This window comes from Ctenopharyngodon idella, chromosome 21 (assembly GCF_019924925.1).
Source record: "Ctenopharyngodon idella isolate HZGC_01 chromosome 21, HZGC01, whole genome shotgun sequence".
Classification (NCBI taxonomy): Eukaryota; Metazoa; Chordata; class Actinopteri; order Cypriniformes; family Xenocyprididae; genus Ctenopharyngodon; species Ctenopharyngodon idella.
The window spans coordinates 23,786,411-23,812,495 of NC_067240.1; the positions used below are offsets into that span (position 1 = coordinate 23,786,411).

General features: G+C 34.6%; 2 protein-coding genes across 3 annotated transcripts; one reads left to right on the plus strand and one right to left on the minus strand.

The window, feature by feature from the left end:
* Positions 1 to 1,648: 1,648 nt before the first annotated feature.
* rbm11 (RNA binding motif protein 11) lies at positions 1,649 to 8,865 on the minus strand. Of its 2 annotated transcripts, XM_051877533.1 has the most exons (6): positions 8,718 to 8,865; positions 7,641 to 7,797; positions 7,489 to 7,552; positions 2,249 to 2,345; positions 1,967 to 2,122; positions 1,649 to 1,850 (listed from the first exon to the last, which is right to left on the minus strand). In XM_051877533.1, exons 1-6 carry the CDS (start codon positions 8,811 to 8,813, stop codon positions 1,755 to 1,757), a joined length of 666 nt encoding a protein of 221 aa, XP_051733493.1. In that variant the 5' UTR covers positions 8,814 to 8,865; the 3' UTR covers positions 1,649 to 1,754. The 2 variants fall into 2 exon arrangements, with proteins under 2 accessions (XP_051733493.1, XP_051733494.1); XM_051877534.1 differs by having other exon boundaries at positions 1,649 to 2,122.
* A 740-nt stretch (positions 8,866 to 9,605) lies between these two features.
* Positions 9,606 to 25,994, plus strand: lipia (lipase, member Ia). The gene is made up of 11 exons (XM_051877528.1): positions 9,606 to 9,708; positions 10,849 to 10,912; positions 13,644 to 14,014; positions 17,311 to 17,419; positions 19,394 to 19,495; positions 19,689 to 19,778; positions 21,546 to 21,713; positions 21,800 to 21,889; positions 22,928 to 23,036; positions 23,138 to 23,311; positions 25,667 to 25,994. Exons 1-11 carry the CDS (start codon positions 9,685 to 9,687, stop codon positions 25,749 to 25,751), a joined length of 1,386 nt encoding a protein of 461 aa, XP_051733488.1. The 5' UTR covers positions 9,606 to 9,684; the 3' UTR covers positions 25,752 to 25,994.
* Positions 25,995 to 26,085: the final 91 nt, after the last annotated feature.

Genomic DNA, 26,085 nt, shown 5'->3' on the forward strand with positions numbered 1-26,085 from the left:
GTGTCTTGCCTACAGTCAAGCATGGTGGTGGGAGTGTCATGGTCTGGGGCTGCATGAGTGCTGCCGGCACTGGGGAGCTACAGTTCATTGAGGGAACCATGAATGCCAACATGTACTGTGACATACTGAAGCAGAGCATGATCCCCTCCCTTCAGAGACTGGGCCGCAGGGCAGTATTCCAACATGATAACGACCCCAAACACACCTCCAAGATGACCACTGCCTTGCTAAAGAAGCTGAGGGTACCTAAACCCTATTGAGCATCTGTGGGACATCCTCAAACGGAAGGTGGAAGAGCGCAAGGTCTCTAACATCCACCAGCTCCGTGATGTTGTCATGGAGGAGTGGAAGAGGACTCCAGTGGCAACCTGTGAAGCTCTGGTGAACTCCATGCCCAAGAGGGTTAAGGCAGTGCTGGAAAATAATGGTGGCCACACAAAATATTGACACTTTGGGCCCAATTTGGACATTTTCACTTAGGGGTGTACTCACTTTTGTGGCCAGCGGTTTAGACATTAATGGCTGTGTGTTGACTTAGTTTGAGGAGACAGCAAATTTACACTGTTATACAAGCTGTACACTCACTACTTTACATTGTAGCAAAGTGTCATTTCTTCAGCGTTGTGTGAGGGGTGTACTCACTTCTGTGAGATACTGTGTGTGTGTGTGTGTGTGTATATATTTTATTATATATATATATATATATATATATATATATATATAAAATAGTACCAAAATAATAGCATAATAAATAAAATCTTAATAAAATAATTACATTTGTATGTATGTATGTATGTATGTATGTATATATATATATATATATATATATACATTTTTTTTTTTAAAATATTAATAATTATTTTATTTTATTGTACACTACCATCCAGCAGTTTAGGGTCTGTAATTTATTTTAATGTTTCTGAAAAAATTTTTGTTTAAAAATACACAAAAAATTGTAAATTAGTAATACAATTCAAAATAACTAATATATTTTCAAATATAATTTTATTCCTGTGATTAAAGCTGAATTTTCAGCAACATTATTTCAGTCTTCATTGTCACATGATCCTTCAGAAATCATTCTAATATGCTGATTTCTGATTATTAAAACTATTGTACAATTATTATTATATAAAACATTTGTGCTGCTTAATATTTTTGTGGAAAGCGCAAATCTTTTTTTCAGAATTCTTTGATTAATTGAAATTCAAAAGAACAGCATTTTTTGGAAATAGAAATCTTTTGCAACATTTAAATGTTTTTGATCAATGTATTGCATAATTGTCTCAACACCAGCACCAACTGAAATTCATTGCATTCTTGTACTTGGTGAATAAAATCTCCTTAAGTCTAAAGTCTAAAGTTAACAGTTATTGCATCTTATCATACAGGTTCCAGGTAATAAGAGTGAACGATTGAAGTTGCCCTTGGAAATGGACATGAATCATCCAATATAAATATGACATTTATGTCACATTAAGATTTTATCTCTGCCACTAAATATGTCATTGTAAAATAACAAATTGACCAATCAATCATTTTGCTATTGCTTTTCTAATAACCTCATTAGCTTTTACTGCACAAGCTACAAAGTCCTACTTGATGTTAATGCGAGATGAAGTTCATCAGCAAGTCACAAAAACAAACATTTTAGATCATCATATTTGTGCTTTAATGTTTCAAAAAACAGTAAGGTGCATTTAGATGGCTTTATCAGAGCATTCACATGAATGATTTACAGCTTACAGTCTGAATCAGTGCAACCAAAAGCGCTCACAGGAATATATAGTGCATTTTTTTTGTGCAAGGGGTGTCAGGATGCTTGTACAGTGTCCACTGTACAGTTGTTTCTGAAAATGAAACGTTTATCTGGATTTTATATTTAAACTGAGCCTGTAAAATAAGATTTACACTCGTTCTTGCTCTTAGGATCTCATTATTTCCTGCGTTTACCCTCTAAACTTACATTTGCACAACCTTCTCTAGTGCTGGCTGACCTATGGAGTAACAGATTCTCATCCAGACAGGACGTCCAAGGAGGGTATCCAGAGTTCATCCACTGCTGGAGGGGTGGACAGTACCACACAACTGGAGGACACACATCCAGAGGTCTGCTGTATACCTAAGACACAAAGAATGCAACACCTGGAGGTATTTTCATATTTTATTCTAAAGGGTGCACCGTTAGCTCTATTTGTAGATTTAAGGAAGAAACATGATGATTATATTTTCTCTTTGTGTATGTTACCATGTCACTCCAGCCACATGCTTCATTAGAGCGGTTCTCCACACCTGGACTGCCATTTAAATTCAAAACCATATTATCCTGGTGCACGGCATCAGCACTGTATGGAAAACATTGATGGGAACAGAGTATGCAAAATTACAATAAATGTCACACAGTTGAAAACAATTAAAGCACAACACAACATTTTAACATGCTAAATATACTGTTCAAAAGTCATACTGTTCAGTAAGATTTTTCGATGTTTTTGAAAGAAGTCTCTTCTGTTCACCAAGGCTGCATTTATTTGGTCAAAAATACACTAAATTGTAAAATATTATTACAATATAAAATAACTGTTTTCTGTTTGAATATATTTTAAAATGTAAATTATTCCTGTGATTAAAGCTGAATTTTCAGCATCATTACTCCAGTCTTCAGTGTCACATGATCATTCTAATATGCTGCTTTGCTGCTCAAGAAACATTTATTATTATTATTATTATCAATGTTAAAAATAGTTAACATTTTTGTGGAGGATTCTTTGAACAGAAACTTCCAAAGAATGGCATTTATTTGAAAAAGAAATCTTTTGTAACAAAGTAAAGACTTTAACAGTCACTTTTGATATGCTGAATAAAAGTATTAAATTCCTTTCAAAACAAATACTTACTGACCCCATTTAACGGTGTGTGTGTGATACATATATATATATATATATATATATACATACAGTGCTCAGCGTAAATGAGTACACCCCCTTTAAAAAGTAACATTTTAAACAATATCTCAATGAACACAAAAACAATTTCCAAAATGTTGACAAGACTAAGTTTTATATAACATCTGTTTAACTTATAACATGAAAGTAAGGTTAACAATATAACTTAGAGAACAACATTTTTAGTTTTACTCAAATTAGGGTGATGCAAAGCTAAATTTTAGACTACAAATGTCTAATTTAACAAGAATTCAACCACAGGGGAGTCTCATTATTCATTACACAGGTGTCCAGCAGACAGTTGACTATAAAAGGGTGTTAAAACCCCTTCCCATTTCATGCTGTCAGCGATGGCACCACATGGAAGAGAAATGTCACAAGACCTGAGAAAGAAAATAATTTCTTTACATCAGAAAGGTGAAGGCTACAAGAAGATCAGCAAAGTTTTACTTATCAGTCAGAATACTGTAGCAAAAGTGGTACAAAAATGTAAAAAAGATGGAACTGCAACCATCTCACAGAGACGTCCAGGTCCTCCAAGGAAGTTAACATCTCGACAGCAGCGTCTTCTGATGAGAAGGGTTGAAGAAAATCGGCATGCAAGTTCACTGCAGTTATCTAAAGAAGTAGAAAGCCAAACTGAGGTGACTATTTCCCATGACACAACACTGCACAGGAATGGCATGTATGGGTGCCATCCACTAAAGAAGCCTTTCCTAAAGCCCAGGCACAAAAAAGCCCGCCTAGAGTTTGCCAGGGCCCATGCTGACAAAGATGAAGACTACTGGGACTCTATACTCCGGAGTGAAGAGACCAAGATAAATGTTTTTGGAACTGATGACTTCAAAACTGTACGGCGTCGCAAAGGTGAGGAATACAAAGAAAAATTCATGGTGCCTACAGTGAAACATGGTGGTGGCAGTGTCCTTATGTGGGGCTGCATGAGTGCTGCTGGTGTCGGGGAGCTGCATTTCAGTGATGGCATCATGAATTCACAGATGTACTGCTCTATACTGAAATAGAAGATGCTATCATCACTCCGTGCCCTTGATCGTCATGCATTTTTCCAACATGACAATGATCCTAAACACACATCTAAGGCCACTGTTGGATTTCTGAAGAAGAACAGGGTGAAAGTGATTCAGTGGCTCCTGATCTGAACCCAATCGAACACCTATGGGGAATTCTGAAGAGACAAGTTGAGCATCACTCTCCATCCAGCATCCAGTCTCTAAAAGAGATCATTCTTGAAGAATGGAAAAAGATAGATGTTGCAAAATGTCGCCAACTTGTTCATTCCATGCCTAGAAGACTTGGTGCTGTCATTAAAAATCATGGAGGCCATACAAACTACTAGATGTAGTAGTTTTTGTTGCGGGGTGTACTCATTTTTGCATCACCCTAATTTGAGTAAAACTGAAAAATGTGTAATCCAAGTTATATTATTAACCTTACTTTCATGTTATAAGCTAAACAGATGTTATATTAAATTTAATCTTGTCAACGTTTTGGAAATTGTTTTTGTGTTCATTGAGATATTGTTTAAAATGTTACTTTTCAAAGGGGGTGTACTAATTTATGCTGAGCACTGTATATAAATATATATATATATATATATATATATATATATATATATATATAAATAACACACACTGTTAAAAATGGGGTCAGTAAGTATTTACCTTAATACCTTAGTAGTTGGCACTATGTTATCTGTTCTATATGGTATGCAATATTATAAGTATGTGCCAAATCATATATATTAAAGTGTTAATCTGTGAACGCTTTTTGAGCATATATTACCCAAAAATCCTTGTGCAAAAGAAAAGTAGCTTGTGACGGTTCACTAAGTTTTCACTTGTAGAAAATTAAGAAGCCAAAGCTGCCCAAGCAGTTTTTGAATTTATGAAGTAATTATGATTTTTAAAGTAATAATGATTTTAGCTAGATGCTAACACATTCATGGGGTGGAAGCAAGATACAACTTTTGACATCTCAGTATAGGCACACTATCTTACTACACACTCAGAAGTATGTACTTTCCCATCAACAGTGTTGGGGGTAACGCATTACAAGTAACATGAATTACACAATCGGATTACTTTTTTCAAGTTACTAGTAAAGTAACGCTTTACTTTTAAATTTACAACAAAACATCGGTTACTTTTTCAAGTAAGTTTGAAAGAAATCGTGAGTAAGTACCGAGGCATTGTGTGTGCCGTGTAAACATGATGGTTATTGTAGTTCTAGACTAAATGTGAGCATTTACTCATCTCACTTGCACACAGATTCAGTATTCCTCAAAATGAATAAAAAAAAAAAATCTCAAAAATCTCAAAAACTCAAACCTGCATTAATTAAATGTGTTAAATAACAAATATACTTAAAGGTGGTGTTACATGATGTTTGAACATAAATGTGTTTTGGCAGTGTGAACACAACCACCCTATAATGATAAAAATCCACTTACTCATTTTTTTAATCCCCATAAATCATAAGCAATGTCTCAGAACAAGCTGTTCGCAGATTCTGATCAGACTTCAGATCATTTTACACCAGACTGCTTTGTGAACGAATGTCAATACAAAGGGACAACACAAAACATAGGTTTTGCTAAAAAGTTGTTATTCAAGGATGGATCAGTACCAACTGTTCGTGATCCAACTTATAGTCTCTGGAGCGATACTGGTTACAGCAATAATGAAGGCGAGAGCACACACTTTTTTTTTTTTTTTTTTTTTTTTTTTACAGTTCATCGGAGTTGTTTTACGGATATAAAGTTTACCAGTTTATTAAGCACCCCAAAAAAGTATACGGTCTGTATATATTTGTTTACTGTTAGTTGTAATGAGCGTTTCTGTGTAATTCGTATTTTGATGATAATGCAAGGGAGAGAGAGAGAGTTTATGGGTAAGACTTTAGTGCGCACTTCTTGTACTGTGTTTTATTCAGCTCTTATGGTGATTTTCTGGAGTGAAAACTGAAGCTTCATCTTTTGTGTGATGTACAATAAACTTCATAAAACTCATCAGTAAAGTTTTGGCCATCTTTTGGACGGGGTCCGATACAACAGGCTTGTACTAAAACTGGATAAAAGCAAGATGACAACATAAATTATAACCATAATTAAACTAAACTATACCTGTTCTAACTCCATGCAGCATATATTCTCTGGTTCTGTAGGCATCATTGTCCGACTCCGGTTCGAACAAGGCTAAACACCGCTACTGACAGTTTCTGATATTTTCAGTGCGTGAGATTGTCCTGTTTTGTTGCTGCATGAGCTCTTGAAGCACCACTCTTTTCTTGAAAGGGGGCCGGGAGCAGCAGCTCATTTGCATTTAAAGGGAAACACAAAAATGGCGTGTTTTTTCACCCCAAAAAAGTGACAAGTTTAACATGCTATAAAAAATGATCTGTGGGGTATTTTGAGCTAAAACTTCACATACATTATTATAGACTTATTTTACATCTTGTAAAAAGGGGCATAATAGGTCCCCTTTAATGTATTTAATCTCACTTTATTAACCAATGTCTTTGCTGCTGAACTTCGATGATCTAATTCAACAATACTAATAAGTAAAAAAAAAATCACATATATGTACATCACAGCTGTGTTTCATTTTTTGCTTTTATTGCTAAGGTAAGAGGCTGCATCCGAAATTGCATACTTCCCACTACACAGTAGGTGAAAAACAGTATGGGACAAAAGTAGTATGTCCGAATTCACAGTACTCATAAAAGAATAGGCAAAAAGGACCTGAATGACCTACTAGGTAATGAAGTGTGCATCTGATGGAAAATGTACTATCCCATGAGGCCACGCGAGATGATTTGTGAACGCCAGTGAAGCGACGTAACTGACGCTGGTAGGTCACATTATAATGAAAGCATGGCGAATGCAGTACGTCCAGATTACATTTATACTACACACACTCATACTATATAGATCATACTTTTTAGCGGCCCTGAAATAATTACTTCAAAATAAGGACCTTCACAAGAAATATGTAATTTTGGACTCAGGAAGATTGTTGAACTTTATTCTCCTGCAATCCAGAATGGCAGCACAGCTGAACGGTCTGTTTGAGCTGCGCCCTCTACTGTACAGACGTGAAATTGCATTTCCTTCAGCCTGAGGCTTATTCATTTCACTTCTGGTGTGAAAGGGCCTTTACATTTGCCAAAAATAGATTAAAAATAGAATTAACGCAAAAGTAATGTAACGCATTACTTTCCATAAAAAAGTAACTAAATAACGCAATTAGTTCTATGTATCCTTTTCAAGGAGTAACGCAATATTTTTAAAAGTAACTTTCCCCAACACTGCCCATCCACAATGAAGTACATACTTGTAGTCTGTATTTTGACCTTGTTGCCTGAAATACCTCTGTGGTCCAGTAATTAGTAACCCGCGGAAAAAAAACAAAAAAAACAACAACAGCACTCCTGTAATACCCATAATGCCAAACTCTGCCATAAACACAAGCAGTGACAAAAGTGCATGAAACTTTAGTGTACCTTTTTTTGTAATCTGACACACCTGTTTGCTATCAGTCCATTCTCCATGTGGTAAGCAAGCATGTGATTTCTGTGATAAAGGCCACCTAAAGATAGCACAGCACAAGCATTCGGTTGTTGACATTCAAGAAAACATGTCTGCCTTCAATTCAACAGATTTTTAAATTTACCCACCAATTCTACTTTGTAACTTGATTGGCTGCCCATAGAGCCAGATTCCATTGAGAAGTTCAACTGCATACGGAACAGCTTCAGCATGCTTATAATAAACACATCCATAAGGTGCCTGATGTCCATCTCTGAATATATGCACCTTGTCTACTGGCCCAGCCTGGAAAGTGAATCATATATGAGAAAGAAAAAAAAAAAATGTAAATATATTATATATATATATATATATATATATATATATATATATGGGAAAGAAAAAAAAAAAATCACATTTCACACTACAATGAAAAAAAAAATGTTTTTCTTAAAATAAAAAAACAACAATCATAATCAATTACAATTTAAATATTAATACTACTAATTACTACAAATAAATTATTCTTTAATAGTTTATTGATTAAATTTTAGGTCAATTTGTTACTAAAATTATAGTCACATAGCCTGTCTAATTTGACGATTAAAATAACATTAGTTCCTTAACATGATGCTCTACCCCCAGGGGGCCAAAATTATTATTATTTTTATTATTATTTACAGTTTTTCTCTAGACTTTTCCACACACCCCCTGTAAAAATAAAATAATAAATAAAAATAATAAAATTAATTAATTAATTAAAAAATATCAGTTGGTTATTATCTATTAAATAGATGAAATTAAAATAAATACATTAAAATGTATTTATTGATATAAATAAATACAAATCTGATTAAAATTCAATAAATAAATTAATAATACATTTAACAGTACATTACTATAGTTACTAGACACCGAAATATAATGTAACTTAATAGAGACTCATTTTAGATTTATAATATTATTTTTTTCAGTGTATAAATTTGGTGTTTATAAAAAAAATAGATGCCTTTTAAATTTTAGGATCTCACAGTCACACGAGGATGATCTCTGGAGTCCGTGGCATCTTTAAACGTTAGTAAACGTATCCAAAAAACACGGGATGCAATAACCGATTTGTCAAGAAGACAAGAGAATCATTTCCCCCACTTTTGAGCACTGCATATAAATGAATAATCACTGCAAGACTCTGAACAGGTGAATGATGATGGCCTGGATGAGCTCACCTGCAGAAACAACTCAAACAGAATCTCCTCCGTCACACAGCTGTGGATGTTTCCCACGAAGATGGTCTTGTCGAGATCTCTGTCCCTGTCAAACATTCTTTAAAGCGATTTTAAGGGTTTGAAATGGGAGATTTTTGATATTTTTGTCGATTGATGTTACAGTCATGCACTCTTTTTATAAGGATGGTGCTTGGTTTGTCGTGATGAATAGCTGAATTGCGACAGCGCAGTACCACAGCGAACCACTAGATGTCGATATCGCCCCTAAAATATCTGGACAAAAAGTGTCATTGAAGAAGGTAACAAAACATTAATTTTGAAAGTGGCATTATTATTAAAGATAGCTTTTCAAATGACACCTGTGGTAACTCTAAGTCATCGGTCTGAACAAAATTAAATATAATGAAAAATTAAATTAAATCCAAAAATATTTCTTATATAATTTTACTGTTATTTTAAAATTAATTTAAATGAATTAATCGGATTACAATAAATGGTAAAAAATTATTATTTATAATATATTGTATTTTTTATATATATATATATATATATATATATATATATATATATATATATATGTGTGTGTGTGAATATATATATATATATATATATATATATATATGAACATTGATTTATATATTTAATTGTATAGTTTTCCAAAGTTATTTTGGTCAACCAACGTAAAAAATAATATGCTCATGAAGTCTATCTGTGCCTCAAAACGCATGTTTAATGAAGTGTAAAATCACAGCAAGCGTCTTGTTGAGTCCTGCATTTCTTCACAATAGGTACGACACACAATTGGGATCAGATTTCAGGAATGTGCCACCTGTAGGTGGAAGTTTGTAGGATGGTGGGTGGAGCAGTAAATGTCAAGGAGGAGTTGCTCAGTCAGTAAGTGTGTCACCTTACTATTTCCTGGTGTCTTCAAATGAGCTATCAGCAACCCTGACGTTGTCAGACATAAATGTATGGTTACTCCTCCAACATGGTAAGATGTCTCCTCATTTCATGTAAAATATTCCTTGTTTGCAGATAATAACTGCTCTTTGTTTGAATATACTGTTTATGTCCACTGGTGATCACCTGAGTACATGGCTACGTTTGTGTGATGGTTTACATTAGTGGTTTGTCAGACTCAGAGCACATTATTTAATGTACAGTCGTTTTAACTGAGAACACAGTTAACAGAGAACACAGAAATATTAATGTGATTTGTTTTGCTTGTTTGGAAATACTTATACTTGTTTGGGAAGCACATTCTTATACTCTCCCTATGACAACAGGTTAAAACCAGTTTGTCTTCTTTTCAACTTTAGTCCCTGAGATGTGCACAAAACTCACAATGACTTTATAAAACACAGAGACTGCTTGTTTGAGCTGATTGTTTAATGGTGGGGTTTTCCATTGACTTCTATGGTTTTAATGCTGAGCTAATCATATTTTGTATATTTTGTATCCCTTAACCACCTAAACCTGTTCTTCACACAAACCTTCCTGCATTTTAAAATGTTAAAATATATATATATATATATATATATATATGTGTATATGTTTGTATGTGTGTATATATGTATGTGTGTGTGTATATATATATATATATATATATATATATATATATATATAATAATAAAAATATTATATATATATATATTTATATATATATATATATATATAAACTATTTAGACATATTTAAAAAAAAATAAAACAACTAATAAAAATGCACAAAAACAAAATTACTAAAACTTTAAAATCAAAAAAGAAAACTAAAATCTAATTCAAAATATTAACAAAAACTATAATAGTATTTCAATGATACTAAAATAATAAAAAGAAAAAATGATACACACCCTACTGCACAGTAATGAGTTTCGTTGAAACTGAATGTGAGTGTGTGTTGGGGTCACTGGAAACTTATGGTTTCATCATGAGCAAAATACATGATGCGTGGCAAATAGTTTTATATGGCTTGTAATGAATAAGAAAGCAAAAGAAGTTTGCAGCTCTGCACTATAAACCCGTTCGCACTGTAAAGTGAGAAAAAAAGCTGCTAAGATGAGAACTGTGAAATCCGCGCTTAGACAACAACACATTATCTGAGGTTTTTGTCATGCTTTTTTCTCTTTGCAGTTCTACAGGACATTCTTCTTGGGGCTCTTATATGTGACGCTGATGTTGTTTGACAATTGCAGAGGTAATGTTGCAACAAATGTTTGGTTTTATAACCACATGACATTCTTCCAAATGCTCGCACTTCACCGTGGTTAACCATTGTGGCTTAAAACACCATGAGACAGTCAGCTGTGAGAAATAAATACAGTTTCTATATTACTCACAGTGGGTGCTGTCTCATTTATGGTGGGTGTTACTTTATAAGTTCTCTTGAAATGTTAAAATAATTCCATGTGTGGGCCTCACAGATGTACTGTAGCATTATTCCCACTTTTCCTGTAAACTCCAAAACATATGTGCACACCTTTACCACTCATTTTCATCTGCTTTTAAATGTAAAAAGAAAATATGTTAGGCCATTTGTAGACTACATTGTATTCCTTTCGGGTGTCTCTCTTTTACAGTACATTGATGGTATCAGATTCCAATAGTACTTTGATATCCAGTGGCCCTCAGAAGTTTTTGGACACATACGCCAATAACATTGCTTCCGTTTTAAAATGAAGTTATAGTTCCAAAGTAAAAAAAAGTCAGTTCCCTTCAAAAAAAAGGGAATGATGGATGATGGTTTTCTGCCTAAAAAACTGAAAAACTTGACAACTTTAGGTTCTCAGTTAGTCTCAGCCTTAGCCACGAACCATTGGTTGAACGTCTGATGCATATGGCAGACAAAATTGGAAACACTTCACCAGTTTCGAAGTCGTCATCAGATTGGTTGAATTCTATAGGATTTCTGGGAGACGTGTGTGTCACATTCTTTCACGGTCCGCCTTGAAACAAAGCCGATGTGAAGCCAAACCCCCTCATGGAAGAAAAAAGCCATTGTGTTTACAACTGTGACAATGAGCGCTTATCAGCATCAACTAATCACTGGTTTTTCAAGAGTATGTGAAGTTTGCAGTGCCATTGTTGCAGTAAACTTGTACGACGTTGTTAAATGAATCATTTATTAGATGCACGCCGGTCTGTTATCGTTGACACATCGATTGACTTTACATTTTCACGCCCCTAAACATGATGTGGAACAAAACAAACTGTGATTGGTTGCTTTACATGTCGGTCAGAAGGCCTCTTGGGTGGTCCTTGGCCAATGAAAGCTGCGATGGAGTCCAGACCTTCTGCCGTCAGTCTGATGTGAGAACAGTTTCCCCATGACTGGTAGTGCAGTAAATACCACAGACTTTACTTATGAAGCTATTACAAAATTATTCTAAAGACATGCTGAAATTTATGGAAGCTTGTTTCCGCCACGTAAAAAAATAAAATAAAAAGGTAATTGCACTTTTATCTCACAACATTTTTGCTTGCAATTGCGAGTTTATATCTCACAATTCTGACTTTTTTTTGTTTGTATCTCACAATTCTGTTAGAAACTCACTATTGCGAAAAAAGTCAGAATTGTTAGCAATTATAAAATTGTAATTTTATAACTTACAATTGCGAAGTTTATATCCCGCAATTCTGACCTTTTTCTCAGAATTGAGATATAAACCAAAAATCAGAATTGTGAGAGAGAAACACAATTGCGAGGGGGAAAAAAAGTCATAATTATGAGATAAAAAGTTGCAATTACCTTTAAAAAAAAAAAAAAAATCTGTGGTGGAAATAAGCTTCCATAGAAATTCTTGTGCAGTCCAAAAAAAAAAAAACCCTTACAAAGCTGAGTTTTATTTTTAAGAACCGATTATATAAGAATTATATCTGATTCTCGTCTGTGTTTATGCGTTCTAGACAGACTGTCAGTCTGTGCATTACTAGTAGGGATTTTTCAGTTACTCCTTCTGGAAGTTACGGCAGTATACCAGTAAGTAGAGACAAGTGATTGTTTTTATGAGTGAGTCATTGAATCGCTCGCTTATCCGATGCATTCAAACACACTGACTCATTCAGAAAGGAAACTCCACTATGGTATGTTGCTTGGAGATGTGCGACAGTGGATTCAGCTTTGACTCCGAATTTTTTTATTAGTAGAGCTAAAATAGACAAACTGGCAACATGTGTCTAAAATGTTTTTTCATAGGCGAACTATGCTGTGGAGCATATAAAATGTGGAGCAATAGGCAACCCAACGCCCGGGCTACTTTAAGAATCAAGAATCGGGCTACTTTAACACTGTTGCCGTGGGTTGTTTTTCACGTCCGGGGGTTGAAGCGACCCCAAATAAGTCCCTGGAATGCTAATTTTACTAGGGGAACCCCGCAAAAAACATGGATTTTACCACCCGGAACGCAATTTTTACCGGGAGACCACACCTGAAATGTGACTGGGCTAGTTTTGAGTAGCATTTGGGTGGGTTTTGTTGTGAAAATCTGGCAACCCTGATGCCCATGTTGACACAATAACACTGCATTTAATCAAATAACTTGACTTGGCTGAATAGTATCATAAGAAAGATTTTCAAATGTTATCAGAAAGATGGTGATCAGAAATATAAATATTTTTTGTATTTTGAAATTTTATCATTTTTAAATGAATGACAGTGTCTGCAAAATAATTGATTTAGTAAAATAGTGATGATTTCCACTACCAAAGCTTCGCTGTAGTATTTTAAAAAAACAAACAAACATTTGTACAAAATGTCTCCTATGAAATATTTTGAATAATCATATCATTATTTTTAATGAAATGCATTGATCGCTATCTAAGTTGTATCTTGTATGAAATTGAATAAGCCTAAAGTTTTGTTTTAACAAGTTTTGACTTGCTTTGCCTAAGAAGCCGGCCTTGAAACATTGTTTACTTTCTCCCTAAAGCTCAGGAATGTGAGGAGATGACAGACCTTAGCCTTAAAGACTCCATTGCTGGGACATCTTTGGATGTTAGATTGCTGCTTTACACACGGCCCAACATCTCCTGCGGTCAGCTGCTCTCCCACCAAGAGCCCTTCAACAATCCTCACTTCAACCTCAGCTCTCCTACCACCTTCCTTATCCACGGGTACCGGCCCACCGGCTCACCCCCAGTGTGGCTGAACAAGTTTGTGGATTTTCTTCTGAACCGCCGTGACATGAACGTTATTGTGGTGGATTGGAATCGTGGTGCAACCAGTGTGAACTACTGGAAAGTCGTGAAAAACACCCGCAAGGTGGCTGCAAATCTTACTGAGCTCATCCAGAAAATGAAGGTAAAAGAAAACATTCTTAGTGCAATATGAGATGCATAATGTTTTTTTATCGTAGGCTGCGCATACTCTCTGAGTAGGTACTTTTTCTGAATAAGTAATTACTTCACAACTGTTAAAAAAAAGTACGTTCTATATAGTATGAATGTGTGTAGTATGTTGTTGTCATTGTCATGTGACCTACCAGCATCATTTGCGTCGTTTGACTGCCATTCATAATTCCTCTCCCATGGCCTCATAGTAAAGTGACCACTGGATGCGCACTTCATAATCTCAGTGGAAGTAGTAGGTCATCCGGGTACTTTTGCCTACTATTTTATGAGTACTGTGAATTTGGACATACTACTCTTTGCATACTGTTTTTCGCCTACAATATAGTATTATGTTATATACTATGATTTCAGATCCAGCCAAATTCTGGGTGAGCTTACTGGAAATTAATAAGTGGGTGAGCCTAAATTGTTGTTGTGCTGGATGTCAACAATTATGTTATATTTAGTTGATGGACATACATTATATACATTCCTAGACTCATTTAAGGCTGATTTATACTTCTGCGTCGAACCTACGCCGTAGCTACATCGTAGCCTGATGTGGACCTCTCCAAAAATGTAACAATACATCAATTCTACGTTGACTGCAAGCACTGTGATTGGTCTGCTAGAACCCCTCCCTCAGGTCAAAAAAAAATCTGCGACAGCATCGCATTTCCTCATATGCATTTCCATTTGCGACATAACTACACCTCGATATTTAACAACTGAAGCTGCAACAAAAGTCACTATCTATTTGCCGCCGAAACTGCTGCTGCTTCTTCTTTGGCTTCTGCCTTGATACTGTGGGTTACACCATCAACATGCCCGTGGACACTGCCTACTACCAGTCTGGATGTGTAATTGCACATTGATGCGGACAATGATACAGAAGTATAAATGAAAACTGATTTGTAGAGGCTATGGCGTAGGTCCGATGCAGAATTATAAATCAGCCTTTATAGATATTATGGATGTTTTTTCTTCTTTTCAAAAATTTTAGAACTACAGAGGCTCACAATACTAAGTTTTTAATTTGTAATATGGATACTAAGTAGTACTAATAATAATACAAATTAAATCCTCATGGATATCCCATGAAATCTAAATGATTTTGTAGATTTTAGTTTGTATGTTAGTTCTATATAGTAGTGTACTCCTAAAAGTAAAAGCAAAATGTACATTTAACAGCTGTTCGCTTTTAAAGTCATGATGAAATGGAAACAACAGAAATTTTCTTTATGTTGAGTGTAGTGGATTATCAGGGGTAAAAATGTAGTGTGGGGCTTGGTTCAATCCATCAGTTGTTGATTGGATATTGAGATGTGGGTGTTGCATTAATGCAAATAAATGCAAGCTTGCAGCCGATTGTGGAGGGGTGGAGTTTAGGTGCATTAATGATGTAAAGGTCTGGCATTTGTCACCAGAGAGAAGTTTGTTGTTTTCACCGAAAGATCGAGTTATGACATTTGATTACACATTACAAGGTCAAAATAAATTTTAAAGATGAAATCTAGACGTTGTTCACAATAAAATCTATAACATGCATTTACAAAATAGATAGGGCGAATTTTCATTTCATGCCAACTTTGAAATTTACAATAATAGTGAACACAGATTTTTCAGTGAGAGTGCAACTGAACTGATTGGCAAGTAGCAAACGGCTGTGACATTCAGCTAACTGGCTGATTACAAAAAGGGACTAGCCTTTCAAAATCTTTATAAGAAATACATAAACACAGAACAGAAAGCTTCAAGCAATTTATGAGGCCTTTATAGGCAAAGAAAAAACAGGCCATTTAATTCTAAGGTTCAGAGAGAGGGTGGAAAGTGGTCATGAACAACACGAGTGGGAAAAAAAACTACCTTGGAAAAATATTAATAAAAAAATAAACAAACATCTGAGCCCTTTAAGGTTCTGTGGTCATTATTGTGTAGTCTTGCGCATTGGCAGTAGGTTTGTATGTTCACGTGAAGCATACAGACATTTTATAGTTGTGCGTTAATCGTTAACTTGCTCAAGTGGAGATTTGAATAAACAGAAAGGGACCATCTTATATTAATGCAGTCCTTATGTTGACATAATAGTCATGTTTGTGGTAGGTCAAAGTTACCTACAAGTATCTGTGGCCTTGTCTTTAAAGTTGGAATGAAGCAGAAATTGTGGTCATCTTTTCTTTCCTATTGCGATGTATAGTTGAGGGAAACTGCTTGAGAGAAAATATAGGTTTTGTTGATCAGGAATTGATTGGATAGTTGGATCATTGTCATTTGCTAATTGCTGTGTGTTTCATGTGAGTGACAGGTTTCTGAAGGGGAGGGATTGAAACTCGTCTGGCTGCCCATCTTATGGGCCCTTTTCACAGACTGTGATGATGCATTTCTACAGTTTTTAACATTGTAAATCTAGCAACATTTTAAATCTTTTTCATTAAAAAAAAAAATTACATTTATAACACTACCTTGGCATTAAATTACAGAAAACTAGATGACGTTGGTGATTGTTTCTAATACATGGCTGAGGGAGTGACAGCAAATTTTTCTCTCTTCTGACCACCATAATTAATCTCTCGATATTTTTTTCCTCTGTTGTATATTCATAGAAATGCTATCATGGATTCTTTTCTTTTTTTTCGCTATTGGAGCAAATGGGAATGCAAAAATGACAATTACAAGAATAACAAATGTGCAGTAAACCTATTTGTGCTACAAACCAGTGTGTTGATTACAATAATACATTAAAATAATATGATAACAAATACCAGTTTGCAATATCAAGCAGCATAACAGTCTATCTTTGAAAGCGGATTAAACTGGAAGCCTCGCAAATTCAAGGTAATAATGGCAGCGTCCTCTCTTACATTAAAAATAAGGTGGATTGGACAACTTTAGTTAGACAAACGAAAGTTGTGATCGTGTTTTTCGTCTCTGTTGTGACATACTCTGAGTGAAATGGCTTCGCCAGTGAGAAAAGATATAGGACAGGACTTAATTTTGTCCACTGGAATTGATTGGATGGATGAATTTTTTGATTAAAGATGACAAGATCACATGTTTGTTTTTTTTAATAATGATTACAGATAAATCATTTAAAAATAAGAATTGTCCATTTTTATTTCCATGGTGATTTTACCAAAAGTTATGGATTTCCCATTTAGCTGAATCATCTTATGTGAGATGTTCCCTACTTCCTGTGGTTTTTACTTTCTGTTACTTTCTCCCTTATTCATGTGTGAAGTACTCATGTGTGCATTGTTGACATTACAGAACAATGGGGCCAAATTGAGCTCCATTCACATGATTGGTATCAGTCTAGGAGCCCATATTTCAGGATTCACTGGGGCCAACTTTAATGGTACAATTGACAGAATAACAGGTAAGATTCATCCATTCACCTTCTAAACCTTTAAGCCAGGAATTCTCAACTCTGGCCCTCGAGGTCCACTTTCCTGCAGAGTTTAGTTCCAACCCTAATCAAACACACCTGAACAAGCTCATCAAGGTCTTCAGGCTTACTACCAAAGTCCCTTTCAAGAAAAGTCTGTTCACTCGGCCGCCTTATTTGCAACGCCTATCTATTTGAATGGGGGAATCCTGAAATCTTACAATTGCTTACAATTAAATAACATATTTCAAATCAGCAACAAAATCTGACATGAATTGTCCCATAAATGTTGTTTCTTATGCTCAAATAGCGTTAAAAAAGCTTATTTTTCAGGCTAGGCAAGTCAATGCGCAATTGTCTTTCTATATCTATAGTCTTTGTTACTACCCTGTTTCCCAATGTGCATACTATCCATCCTAAATAGTATGTGAGATTACAATAAGTGTGTCCCAAAGCATAGTATATTGAAAAGGGAATGTCAAAAGCCCCTGGATGGTCTACTATTTCCAGTAGATTTTCGAAGTGTGGATCTGTGCACACTATAACAGCTAATATTGGCCACAACCCATTGAGCTTTCGAGGAGGATTCGGTACAGAACTACAAACATGAATAAAAAGTGTTAAAAACTACAAACATAGCAGATGTGCACGATCAACGGTTAAGCAGAGAGGTTTAGATAAAGGGGTTTGAGTGACTAATAACAAACATTTAACCTGATAAGAAATATTTATTTAATGTTATCCATGTTATTTTCATATAACAACAATGTGAACTTTTATAAAGATCAGTTCCTACTGTACAACCGAAATTTAAACTAATTAAAATGACGAGTTCATTTCACTCAAATACTACTGAAATTCATTGGACTTAATAGAAAAAAGTTATGTGAACTCAAAATCTGATATTAGTAAGCAGAGCTTAAAATGACTGAGTTGCAGCAGATTTCTAGTTCCCAGCATGCTTTGCATCAGACTGTGAAGAATAAATTTTCAAATTAAGTGTTATTTTGTGTTTTTTTGCACAAGATTAATATAGGGGGAGATGTGTTAATGTTATTGTTTAATGCTGTTATTTAGGTATTTAAAGGTGTTTCTGTGATGTTGAAGTTTTGTAGGGTTACCATTGTGGTGAAGAGTAGTGCCTACAGTTAGGTCGAAGGTCAAAAATGGGCTGCAAAACTTCAAGGCTATATATACTGCATACAATTCATGCAAGTATATTGTGTTAGGCACTTTGATAGTTACATTGGCACATGCTAGTGGGCTGTTGTTAACTAACACTTAACCATAAAGATTGAGTTTGTTTATTCAATATTTTAATTAAATTGTAATTAACAAGTTTGTATAGTACAAAATAAAATTAAGTTCTACTAACATAACCATTGTTAACTTAAAAAAAATGAGTTGGTTTACTTAAATCTTTTGAGGTAATCAGTTTCCAGAAGTTTTGAGTATTCTGAACTTATCAGGTTTTACAGTGTGGCCATTAACTTTTAAATGCATCATTATGCAAAAATTTCTCCACATGAAAACCCTTGACTGGCTACTTCTTTTCTCTCCAATACAGTAGGAAATTAAAGTAAATGAAATGTGGAGGATGTTAACTGTGTCAAGATGATTGACAGGCCAGTTTATGGTGACATGATACACGTAACTATGCGACAGAGCATCCATTAAAGACACAATTTTATGACGTGATAGTATGTCTTGTTTACTCTTCTGCTGCACACACTTCTTCACAAAAAGAGTACATACTTTTTAGGGCATAGTATAAGTAGGCGAATAAGTAGGGATGCAGCACTAGAAAGTTATAGGCAGGTGAGTTTGACCAGGGTTGGAGCTAAAACTGCAGGAAAGTGGACCTCAAGGGCCTCAGAGTTGAGAACCCCTGCTCTAAGCCATCATCAGTTTCAAGTATTATGATATGTTCAGCAAAATAAATTTAGCGTCTTCTGTTTTAATCAGCGCTGGATCCAGCAGGGCCAGAGTTTAATGGTAAACCTGCCAGTGAACGTCTAGACCCCACTGATGCCAAGTTTGTGGAAGCTTTGCATACAGACATGGATGGTGCGTTTTTCTCATACATCATTGAGTCTTGGGGTGGGGCTCTTGATTCGGTTCAGGAAACAACACCCTAGCAACCACTCACAGAAGTTTTGTATTGTGGCTGTGACATTTGCAAATGCAAACACCACATGCATAATACAAAAATAAAGTCTAGGCCTAGTTAATTCATTGTTGCCATTGTCTTGTCTTGTAGCATTGGGCTATCGCAATCTCCTGGGTCACATCGACTACTATGCAAACGGTGGAGCAGACCAGCCAGGATGCCCCAAAAGCATCTTTTCAGGTCAGCTTTTATATCATTTTAATAATGTAACCTAAATGGAAAATATTCATTAAAGAAATTTGGTAACACTTTACAATAAAGGTCTCATTTGTTAACATTAGTTAACTTACATTGAGCAAAATATTTGTTACAGTATTTATTCATCTTTGTTAACATTAGTTAATAGAAATACAACGGTTCATTGTTTGTTCATGTTCACAGTGCTTGAACTAATGTTAACAAATACAGCATTTGAATTTAATAATGTATTAGTAAATGTTGAAATTAACATTAACTAAGATTAATAAATGCTGTAGAAGTATTGTTCATTCTTAGTCCATGTTGACTAATGAAGTTAACTAATGTTAACAAAAGAAACTTTATTGTAAATTTATTTATTTATATATATATAATATATATATATATATATATATATATATATATATATATATATATATATATATATAAGGTTAGATTCTGATTGGTCAACAGCTGTGTTTTATTCAGGATAAAACACAGCTATGACCGCTTTACCCAACGGTAAACTGTATGTTCTCCATTGATTATTGTTCATTGAAGCTTACTGTATTATGTAGAAGAGTGTTATGAGAAAGAGATTGAGTGAGCGAGTTTATTACCTGCATTCAGATTTAGCATTTTTCTTCAGGTCAGTCCTATGTTCATAATAAAAAATCTGTTTAAACGTCCGATGTATTATCTTGTCCTTTTAACAGTTAAGGGGTTTTCCCGTGACTGACAGTGCTAGTCAAAGCATTTGTCAGTTGCGTCTTGTTCCGTTTTCAAAACAGTTCAGTCTTTTCAATGTAAAAGTCTTCATTAATGACTGACACACTCATAAAGACAGTCTTTGCCGCCATCTAATGGCGTAATAATGTAACTTCTGTTGCTGTTCACGGTCAGGGACAAATTTTTCCGGCGGAAGGAAGGCTTTTAGTAAGAGTTTACTTCATGAAAGTTGCATTGTTACATTTTTTTGGCTTTAATATTTGTATTGTGTGGTAACCGTTTTATAAAAGCAATAAGGTACTCGAGGCTAGTGCTGTATCATGAATAAGTCACTGCTGAAGGGGTTACTCGGCTTCGCGTCGTGCCTAACAACGCCCTTCAGCCGTGACACGATACAGCACAGCCTCTTGTACCTTATTGCTTACATATATTATATTATATTATATTATATTATGTTATATATATATATATATAATTTATATATATTATTTAAAATGCTTGTCAAAATAAGGGTAAAATAAACATCAATCTTCAGTCTTTCAAGAATTTAATGTCCATTTTTACTTGCTTGTGGGGAATTTGAAGTATTCTAGAAGTAACCAAGCACACAGCTCTTTGCCATTATTGGATGAGAGGCGCGCTACAAATAATGTTTGGTGTAGGTAAAAACTGCGGACCTGGCAACCCTGGCTTAAACTACGGGTGATTCGTAGGGTCAAATATAGCCTGCTTTTACGTTGCTATTTTTTTTTTTTTTTTTTTTTTTTTTAACTGTTAATGCGTTGTTGTCGCGTTAACTTGCCCTAAATTCAAAATGACATTATCTTCACACATAGTATATAATTATTGTACATATACTGGATAAGTTGCTCTATACAGCCCTGTATCGTAACAATGTATGTATTTATACGCTGCAGAAGTATAGTGTTTTATACGCACTAGGGTGTTTTCATACGTTTGGAGCATTTGTTTCGGAACCTGGTGTGTTTTCTCTCTAAATGTCTCATTCTTCTTACAAAATTGATCTCTAATCTTCCACAGGATCACAGTATTTCAAGTGTGACCATCAGAGGTCGGTGTTTCTCTACATGAGTTCTGTGAACGGCTCCTGTCCCATTACTGCCTACCCCTGTGAATCCTACACAGACTTCCTAGATGGAAAGTGCATGGATTGTGGGAAGTTTAAGCCAGCAGGATGTCCTGTTTTTGGTAAACTCCAAACACTGAGTAAACTCTGAGTTTAATTTGATTAATTGCCTGCTCTGAGACACGCATCATTTCATTACTTTGCCTAGGTTACGATGTTGTACACTGGAGGGATTCACTGGTGAAGCTTGGACAAACAAGGACATATTTCCAAACTAATGAAGCTTCTCCATTCTGCAGTGAGCATCTTTTTAGTGCATTTCAATTACATTCAACTATTATGGTCAATTGTGACCAGATATGTTAATCAGCATTAAGACTTTTTTCCCCACTTTCACTTGTTAATTTTAAATGGTTGTGTATTGTGACATTTTTATAAGAACCGTATATTATATTCCATATAGTCTTTCTTATATGGTCCACGTTAATATTATTTTTTGTAGTCATACAGTATGATATACACTACCAGTCAAAAATGTGGAATAATTATGATTTTTTTTTTTTTTTTTTTTTATGTTTTAAGAAGTCTCTTAGGTTCACCAAGACTGCATTTATTTGATCAAATATTGAGTAAAACAGTAATATTTTTAAAATAATATTACAATTTAAAATAACTGTTTTCTATTTGAATATATTTTAAAATGTAATTTATTCCTGTGATGCAAAGCTGATTTTTCAATATCATTACTCCAGTCTTCAGTGTCACATGATCCTTCAGAAATCATTCTAATATGCTGATTTGGTGCTCAATAAACATTTATTATTATTATCAATGTTGAAAACAGTTGTGCTGCTTAATATTGTTGTGGAAACTGTGATACACTACCATTCAAAAGTTTGGTTAAGTAAGATTAAAAAACAACAATAATAACAACAAAAATTTTCAGCAAAGATGAATTAATCTGAGCAAAAGTGACAAAGACATTTATAATGTCACATGTAAAGATTTTTTTTTTTTTCAAATACAGTTCTTTTGAACTTTCTATTCATCAAAGAATCATGAAAAAAACAAAAAACAAATCAGCATAAAAGAATGATTTCTGTAATCAGTTCTTTTAAACTGTAATAATATTAATATCAATTAGTAATAATAACAATATTAGTGTTTTACTGTGTTTTTGGTCAAATAATTGCAGCCTTGGTGAGCATAAGAGACTTATTTTTAAAAAAGCATTAATAAATGGTAATTATGAAAAACCTTTTAAGTATTTTTAAAAGAATTTTGCATTTCAGTTCTGTAAAACAGACTCTAATTATTTAATTTTTCACTCCATCAGAGTTCGGTTACAAGGTTGATATTATCACATGGAACCAGAAATTGCACTGGGGATATTTAACAATTAAATTACACAATGGAAAGGAAGAGACACAAGTTGAACTCAACCAGTAAGTCCATGAAAGTCTCATATCTGACATGTATCTTTATTAAAGAGTAGCTCCAGATTCACTATTTGGGCTTATGCTAATGTTTCTCATCCTTTTTCCAGTAAATCCTTAAAGTTTGAGAAGTATGTGGAGACCAGCATTCTTGCTCAGTTTGACAGAGACATCCAGCCTGTTAAAGAGATCACACTGAAGTTCTGTCCAGCAAAAGGACTCCGGCCACGCAAGAAACTACGGGTGCTGTACATACGCCTCACTCCTCTACAGAACGACCTCAGGTGTGTTCGTAAAATTCGCTTTGCATTTTGGACACTCTTAAAAATTAAGGTTCTTTATTGTCATTCGTGGTTCCATGAAGAACCTTTAACATCCATAGAAGCTTTCCATTGCACAAAAGGTGCTTTATAGTGGAAAAAAGGCTCTTTAGATGATTAAAATGTTCTTCACAGTAAGAAAAATGGTTACTTTTCATTGAAAGGTTCTTTGGGTAACCAAAAATGCTAATCTGTGGTATTATTGCAAAGATTTGTGCTGCATCCCAATTCGCCTACTTATACTATGCCCTAAAAGTATATACTGTTTTTGTGAAGAAAAAGTACATACTTTTGAGTGTGTAGCAGAAGAGTATGCAAGCTTTGGGACATACTATTTCGTCATAATTGCATCTTTAACGGACATTCTGTCGCTTAGTTACATGCGACCTGTAACTGTTTAAACTGCCCTATCAATCATCTTGTCACAGTTAAAATCCTCCACATTCAATTAAATTTAACTTCCTACCGTTTCGGAAAGAAATGTATCATGTTGATCTGCCAGTCATGGGTCTTATATACGGAGAACTCTCTTCATGTTTGCATAATGATGCATTTAAAAGTTAATGATCAAACGCATCGTTATAAAAGTTCACAATCCTGTTGTAGATGAAATATAATGTGGATAACATTTAATAAATATTTTTTCATCAGGTTAGATACTGATTGATTATTAATCACTCAAACCCCTTTAGCTTAACCGTCGGTCTCTCACATCCGTCATGTTTGTAGTTCTAATCGAATCCTCGTCCACAGCGCAATGGGTTATAGGCAATATTAGCCGTTAAGAGTGTGCAGGGACAGAGATTGTATATAATAGGGAGATAAGAGGGTCTGTATCTCTTACCATTGGAGAAAGCGTAACGGCTAACTTAATCATGTGCAGCACCTCTCAGCCTATCGTGTAATGGCAGTGACATCAGTCGCAACATTCCCTAGTCTGCCTTCTCTTGAAAAATACATTTTTATCAAGCTAAAATCGACATATAGTTCCCAACGAAAGTATTGTTTAGTGTAAAACATGCTGAAGATTGGCAAACAGGCTGTCGATTAATTAAATGATTAGCTATTTCCCCACAAAAGCTGTTTAATCAGCATAGTGAAGCCTCTCATCCATTGACATCCATTCAAAAAACGGCCTCTGGTCTCCTTCTCTGCGTATCGCCAGCGGCAGGGTGTTAGCATTAGCCGTTATGCTTTTTTGGCTAAAGGTTGCAGGCTTGTCTTACAGTGGCTTAGGCAGGGATCTGCACTTTGGATTCTAACCGGAAAAAGTAGACCATCCGGGTATGTTTGGAATACTCATTTCAACATACTACGATTTGGGACATACTAATTCTATTTTCGAATACTATTTAGGACGGATAGTATGCGAACTGGGACGCAGCACTGCTTTTAGAACCTTTGTTCTAAAAAGAGCGTATCTTTTAAATAATTTTATTTATTTTTATTTAAAGGAAGAGTTAATCTAAAATTCTAAATACGAATAGGGACTGAACCTGATTTATATTCCAAGAGTTCAAGACCCAATGATAGCTCTATGTGAGGAACAAACTGAAATTTTAGTTATTCGCAAAAAAAAAAAAAAAAAACACTTTTTGAAAAATAAATTAATACTTCCACTAAGCAAGGATGCATTAAATTGATAAAAAGTGACAGTAAATTCATTTATAATGTTACAAATATTTCTATTTCAAATAAATTCTTCTGTTCTTTTGAACTTTCTATTTATTAAAGAATCCTGAAAAACATTTTTCCACAAAGATATTAAGCAGCACAACTGTTTTCAACATTGATGATGATAATAATAATAAATGTTTCTTGAGCAGCAAATCAGCATATTAGAATGATTTCTGAAGGATCATGTGACGCTGAAGACTGGAGTAATGATGCTGAAAGTTCAGCTTTGCATCAAAGGAATAAATTACATTTAAAATATATTCAAATAGAAAACAGTTATTTTAAATGACAGTAATATTTCACAATATTAGTGTTTTTACTGTATTTATCATCAAATAAATGGAGCCTTGGTGAGCATAAGAGACTTCTTTTAAAAACATTTAAAAATCTTACCGACCCCAAACTTTTGAATAGTGGTGTAAATGGTTCTTGCATTCCGAAATGTTCATCATTGGCATCAAACATGGGATTAGGAAATGTCACAGACTAGATTCAAACTTCTCTAGATTCTCCCGACGTGAAGATTAAATTCATGCGTGTCAATACACATATCAAACAGAATACAGACAAAACCAGTGTACAATTGACAGCCACAAAACAAATGGTTTCATTCAACTAAATATTTGCTATGCTTTTCAACAGGCCTCTGTGTCGCTATGATCTTCTGCTGGAGAAAAATAAAGATGTGACGTTCAGACCAATTCCTTGTGAAGACTCAAACTTTTGATGCACTTTCCTAAACGAGCACATTCCTGTCACAAGACCACTGCCTTTTTTAATCAGTTACTGCCATAGCTGTCGTTGTTGGTCTTTAACTTAACATGATCTGAAGTTGTTTTTCTTGTCAACATGTTGTCTTTCAGGGTTTGTCCCTTCAGAAATTAAATTTAATAATTGTTTTATTCTCTTCATGAAGGTACAGTTATACTTTGTTTTTTATGTAATGTAAATAAATATTTTTGTAAATATATATTTTTCTTGTTTTTGCCTCTTTATATCAGTCACAATATTTATGGTATTACGTGAAATCATGATATGCCCATACATGTAAATATAACAGC

Excerpts from the sequence above, each read along its gene's own strand:
- rbm11 (XM_051877533.1), bottom strand. The coding sequence starts at position 8,813 with ATGTTTGACAGGGACAGAGATCTCGACAAGACCATCTTCGTGGGAAAC. Across the intron at positions 7,553-7,640 it reads CAAGTTACAAAGTAGAATTG|GTGGCCTTTATCACAGAAAT; the intron begins GTGGGTAAATTT and ends TGCTATCTTTAG. Across the intron at positions 2,123-2,248 it reads CATGTGGCTGGAGTGACATG|GTATACAGCAGACCTCTGGA; the intron begins GTAACATACACA and ends TTTGTGTCTTAG.
- lipia (XM_051877528.1), top strand. The coding sequence starts at position 9,685 with ATGTATGGTTACTCCTCCAACATG. Across the intron at positions 10,913-13,643 it reads GTTGTTTGACAATTGCAGAG|CTCAGGAATGTGAGGAGATG; the intron begins GTAATGTTGCAA and ends TTCTCCCTAAAG. Across the intron at positions 19,496-19,688 it reads TTTGCATACAGACATGGATG|CATTGGGCTATCGCAATCTC; the intron begins GTGCGTTTTTCT and ends CTTGTCTTGTAG.